The sequence below is a fragment of the Cariama cristata genome, unplaced genomic scaffold, assembly GCF_000690535.1.
Source record: "Cariama cristata isolate BGI_N322 unplaced genomic scaffold, ASM69053v1 scaffold41872, whole genome shotgun sequence".
Taxonomy (NCBI): Eukaryota; Metazoa; Chordata; class Aves; order Cariamiformes; family Cariamidae; genus Cariama; species Cariama cristata.
Window position 1 is genome coordinate 1 of NW_009604020.1, and position 6,059 is coordinate 6,059.

A 6,059-nucleotide genomic window follows, 5' to 3' on the forward strand; every position below is an offset into this window, starting at 1 on the left:
GGTGCCGAGCTGTCGGTGTGCCGGGGCGCTGGCCCTGCGTGGGCTGGGGCTGGGGTCTGCGCGCAGGCTCATAAAACCGCCCGGCAATGCCAGGGCACCCGGGTGGCAGAGAGCCCGCCACCCCGGCCAAAGCGTCCGACTCGAGTTTCTGACAGGACTCAGCTGCTGCGAGTGCTGCCCAAGTGCTGCAGTGAGGTGGGAGGGAAACAGCTCTTGCAGCAGCTAATTAATATGTACTCTGCTGCAGAAAAACAGTGGGTTTTTTTCCTTCCTTTATGCTAAGAACTGGTTCCAGTCACATGGCGTTTCTTACAAAGAAACTCTCAGTACTAGCGAGAGTTTCAGTGCCTTGAGTTTGCCGAGCTTAAACATACCAGTACTAGAGCATTAGTTGGTTTTAGGGCACTGACTGTTCCTTTAAATATTTGGTTGATTTGGTGTTTAAATAATACATATTTATGTGTTAACTGTCTTGCTAGCCTCTCAGTAGTAGAGCTTGGTTTAAGTGATTATAGTGTACAACTTACAGTGACATGAGCCAACATGGAGTCCCACATTTCACGGTCTCACTAGCACCTGACACCAATCTGACTCCTCCTTCCTATGACAGAAAGTTTTCAACCTTACAGTTGGCAGCAAGCATTCGTTTCTCAGTCGAGTTTGCAAAGTGATTTTAGCTGCTACAGTAGACCTTTTGTTAAAAGAAATGGTCAAGCTACAGTACAAGAGTTTAAATGTGTAGTGACAAAACAGAGGTGCAGTAGGACCTCTGGTCCCAGCATATTCCAAGGTAAATTCAGAGGAAAGCTGAGTCCAAACCTGTCATCCCCATCAAACCAGAACCTGCGGGCTTTTCCTGGCATCTCCCAGAACAGATACATCGCCCACTGTTTAGGCTTAAGCTCTCTTCATTTTCCAGCAACTCTTGGGAATGCCAGAAAGACAGAACAAGAGAGCCCTTAGGTGTCTAAGTCGCAGCAAGAAGTCATTGAACAAACTGGTTTTGAGTGTCAATAGTAAGACTTTATTTCATGTATTCTCTTAAGTAATTTAAGACATCCTGTGTTGTCCAGTGTACCCTCTAATTCAGTGAACTATTTCATACGCTGGTATACTCATGTAGATTTACCTTGGAAGTGTTTGCAGTAGGCTAAAAACAGTCCTGTAGCTAAAGAAAGAGAGATCAAAAACCTTTTCACTATTTTCATTAATTTCACTTTTTTGCTATCAGCAAACACAAAGACAATGAAACAGATTTTCTGTGGGTTTAGGTTGCTGCTCAGTAGAAAATTTTCATCACTTTTGATACATCTTTTTCTTGTGGTAGTGATTTCCTCTGGCTGCCAGGCTGCAGGAATTTCTTTATTGTGGGGATATTGCTTATTCTTGCTTTAAAACTCTGCAAAACAAAACCAAAACAGTGCTGTGCTTAAGGACCATGGTAACTGGCAGACATTTAGATGTTATCCATGCTCTAAAAGTAACATTATGGATTGATCCTGCTTTTGGGGCTATAGTGACAGAAGGTGGCAATAACCATCAGTATTTAAGGCCAGCTAAAAGTGCTTTGGATATTTGATTTTTAATTTGTCTTTCACTTCTTTCCTCACCCTCCCGCTCTCTCATATTTCTCAGCCAGTTTAAATCAGTCATCCTGCTTTGATTCATTGTCCATTAAAACTGTCCCTCAGTTACCTGCAAGAGAGGAAATTTGGCAAGTATATCAGGCTTGAACTCTTCGGCCATTAAAAGGATTTCAAGTAATTGCACATCTACCCTGCTAAACCGGTTGCCAACAAGAAAGTCTTGTCCATGGTCTTTCAAAACCTAAAAACAAAGAACCAGGAGCAGATGTGATTATTTTTTTTCTCTCTCTGTGACTTAGTATGATATCTTCAAAGCAAGGTCATACACTGCGTGGAGTTATCCTTGAAAGAAGGAAATGCAATGAGAACATCTGTAGTACAAATGCATGATCTGACCATGCTGTCATCCTAGGCATGATTTATCAGTCCTTTCTCTTCTGCATTTCTTCCTGGTGGCTCAGTTGTGCCCCTCTTGCTTTCACTTCTGTAGCTCTTGTAATCAGTGCTGCTGTCTTGAAGTCTAAGCTTTATGGAATACAACCATCTCTGCAAACTCCTACACAAAATTTACAAGAGGCTTAAGTTCAGCCCAGGGCATAGTATCTTGGACTCCTTCAAATTATGGGCAGCTCCCTTACTTCTCACCTGTTTCTTCTTCAATTTTGGGAATATTGTGTCAGGAGCTCTCCCCGTGTAACCTCTGCCTCATGTCCTTGATGCCCATCCTCCCATTTTTACAGTAGAAGCTGTAATACTTTTACATAGCATATGTGCTAGAGGAGGTTCTGCACTTCAGGAGGAAACTTTATGTTAAAGCTGATGGTATGAAACAGCATACAGACTGACACATGGACATTTGGGTAGCTCAGTGTGTCCTGGGTTTTTGCAGCTTTCCATCTCTCCCACATTTGTAGTGCCTTCTGTCCCCTCATAGTGTCCCCTCTCCATCCTCATCCCAGCCTCACCAAAGCCATAGCAAATATATTTAAGTGGTAGTTTCTCTTCTCTGTTTTCCTCAATAAAAATGGTTTGTGTAGATTCAGGATGAAAACAATATTAATTAAGCTACTACGTCTTTACCACGTACCTTCTCATAGACTGGGAAGTATCTGTTTGTGGCCTTGTCCAGCATAGTAGCAAAATGTTCCTCCTTTTTATCCGCTGGTTGGAAAGGATGGATCATGAGTAACTCATTCAGATCCATTGCTGCTTCCACGTACATATCAATTCTGAAAGGAATAGATCCAGTTGGTCAAGTCAAACACCATAGGTCTGAATAGCATGATAGCTACTGGCATAACCCCACTGAGATGCTGGGAACTCTCCATTTCTTCTATCCAGCATGCATAGCTCAGAGCAGTTCCCCCCGGAGTACAGTAGCTTTTTGGGGGGGAGTGTGGGTGAAAGGCAACTGCAAAGTACCCAGCCAAAAACTAAAAGACTGTCCCCCTTCCATTTTTCGCTGGAGGTGACACTTCTCTGTATTAAGGGTTTTTGAACCCGAGTACAAAATTGACACGTGTCATCCAAATGTGTTAAAAATCCAGTCAGACATGGCAAGTTAAACAGTGGATCTGTACAATTCCTAACAAATATCTTGACATGTGCTAATTAACTTGAAGTATTCAAAAATACTTCAGGTCAAACCATGTGCCCTAAGAGCCCTGTCCTTTAATAATCACTTCTTAATTCTAATTCTAATTCTTGGTTATTAGAGAGAGAAGGGTTTTGTTTCCATCAAAGACATTTCCCTGAATTTGATGTGGTGAAAATGCCAGCTGCTGACAACTGCAGGAGAAAATTAAAAGCAGCATCAGTAAGACAGTCTGCCCTCTGCACTCCTGACTGCTTTCTTCTGATAACTGTATTGACCTTTCATCTGCAGGAACTCCCTTGCACCATGCTGCCTATCTAATCTAGCCCGTTATTACTGTTGTAGGCATCACCTGCAGTCACAGTCGACACGTGCTACATGAAAAGCTCCTGCATCACCCTGAATCTGTGAGCTGGGATATTCTTGTGTTACACAGAGAGGTACTATGAACTGTAGTCTAACAAACAAAGGTGGTACTGTTACAGTACAGGGCTCTCTCCTTCAGGTCCTTCCCGTAGAGGTTGTACTTCGTTGCTATGTAGTTGAGGATGGCTCTGGTCTGCACCATCTTCATCCCATCGATCTCCACCATGGGCACTTGCTGAAACAGCAGGGATCCATCTAGGGAAAAGGGGACAAGACAAGGAGACATTCAGCAGTCAGACACTGAAAAAGACAAGTCCTGCGCTGTGTGGCCCTAACTCAGATGATTTTTGTGGAGCTTAATAGAGATGAGAAGGACTGAAGGATCTGACCGAGCCAGTTTCTGTCATGCTTTGGTAAGTATTATGGAAATCTGGACTATTTAAGGGCTTGTCAACATATAATGCGAATATAAAGGCATATAATATCTTTGCCACTGCTAGATTGACTTTATACAATGGCATAGCGTACAACTATATGGGCGTGAATCAGGGAATAATGGGTGGGTTTCATGAGATTCCTGCAAGAGTCAGATATCACTTGGTGTGAGACTGTAGCCTTACCAGTGTGCGGAAGCCTTATTCTAGTGAGGAAGAAGTCAAAATACCTCCAGGAACTGATCAGAGAAGTAAGTCAGAGTATTCTCTTTATGGAATCATATTTCTTGATTCAGACAACTGATCAGCTACATCTGTCTCTGTACACACTGTAAGACAATCATGCAGAGAAACTGTCTGCTATTAAAGGCACATTTTCATTTATGCTTGGGTCTCAAAATACTTTTTGAAAGCTAGTGGGTGGCAGGGGGATCAAGTCTTTGTTCCTAAAGGAGAGCAGGACTGCAAATGCCAACTCTAGCTCAGACTTCTTTGAAAAGCCAAGGGAACTGGAAGAGCAGAGACTTGTAATTTGGTTTGGAGGAAATGAGAATATCATGTTCACGAAGATGGGAGCTAAAGATAGCAAGGTCAGTAGTTGCCTTGGGAAAAAGGAATGCTTCAGAGGTACAGGTTAAACTCAGAAATCTGGAACTCTGGTTTCATACGGATTATAAAACAACTTTGTAGGCAACCTAAAACGTTAATGAATTTCAAGATGACAAAAACCTGTATTGTCATAGGACAGGAGGCAATGGGCACAAACTAAAGAAAGGAAAGCCACTCATCTGAACTTAAGGAAAGGTTTTTTTACTGTGAGAGTGGCTGAACAGTGGCAGAGAGGTTGTGGAGTCTCCATCCTTGGAGATACTCCAAACTGAACTGGACGCTGTCCTGGGCAAACTGGCTCTAGGTGGCCTTGCTTGAAGAGGGGAGGTGAGCAGATCATTTTGAGAGGTCCCTTCTGACCTCAGCCCTCCTGTGACTCAGTGAAGACTGAAGCAACTGGGTGGATGACACCATCTAACACACTGTAGTGTTCATCTGGGATACCTCATGTACCATCCAGTCTAGATTTTCTTTTTAAGAGATAGAAGACTTCTTAGGTGTTCTAAGACAAACTATTATTATTATTATGTAACTATTAAAAACAGTGAAGGAAGCTTACCCTTCTGTAACTTTGTCAAATCATCCTTCGTTTCCAGAAAACATTCTTCAAACTGCAGGAAATATAGAAGAAAAGTTGTGTTGTCACTGCATGTTTTAGCTTCTGCTTTGCATGAGACAAGGAGAGCACAAAAAGCTGTGTTTTGGGGAAATTTATTTTTTAAAAAATAAATCAGATTTGGAAGTGAGATCTTTAAAAATTTATTTTGCCTCTGTCACATCCTCTCCCCTCTCACTTGTGATTCATATTTTTGTGCGGGTAAGGTTTTGGCTAAAGCTGAGGTGACTGAAAGACACAAAACCCTATCTGCTGAGCAAAAGATGACCATGCTGCTTCTGTTGTCAGGGCTGGCAAGAGATGGTGGAGGGAGAGGACAGGTAAATTCACATATCAGTAGCAGAACTGTGATATAGCTCCTTTGCCACGAGCTGGCAAAAGGAGGGATGAAGAGAAGAGATCGTGTGCCCCGTGCAGCTTTCTGGCACATTGCCCTTCACCATGACAAAAACCTATGGCTCTTAAAATGCACAGATCCCCACGCTCCCTCTCCAGTTTCATATCAGAAACCATTAGAGGTAAAAACAATTACTCTGTGTTTTACAATATACAGTACCTTCAGAGGTAAGCTACGTTGTAGTAGGCATAATAATTTCTTGCTATTTTGGATATTGCAAAGTCTTCAGAATTGAAAGTGCTGGACGCCTGTGATCAGAAGACAAGAAGCTACGTTCTGCTGCTGTGGTTTTGAATTTTTTATTTTGCTAGCTACAGAGGAGAGTCATTTGTAGTGCTGTCACCGTTTAAGGCTGGGCCGGCTCTTAAAACGGGTGGTAGACGCTCTCTGTTAACCCCCTCCTTCCGCCGGGAGGGGAAGGGACGGACAAAAGGGAGAGAGACTGACGGGTTGGAAA

The 6,059-nt window shown here is 42.8% G+C and overlaps 1 protein-coding gene across 1 annotated transcript; it reads right to left on the reverse strand.

Moving 5' to 3' along the window:
* Positions 1 to 1,253: 1,253 nt before the first annotated feature.
* On the reverse strand, positions 1,254 to 5,227 carry LOC104155697 (glutathione S-transferase-like). The gene is made up of 5 exons (XM_009695413.1): positions 5,149 to 5,227; positions 3,669 to 3,801; positions 2,674 to 2,815; positions 1,696 to 1,827; positions 1,254 to 1,399 (listed from the first exon to the last, which is right to left on the reverse strand). Exons 2-5 carry the CDS (start codon positions 3,770 to 3,772, stop codon positions 1,280 to 1,282), a joined length of 498 nt encoding a protein of 165 aa, XP_009693715.1. The 5' UTR covers positions 3,773 to 3,801; positions 5,149 to 5,227; the 3' UTR covers positions 1,254 to 1,279.
* Between the last annotated feature and the right edge of the window lie 832 nt (positions 5,228 to 6,059).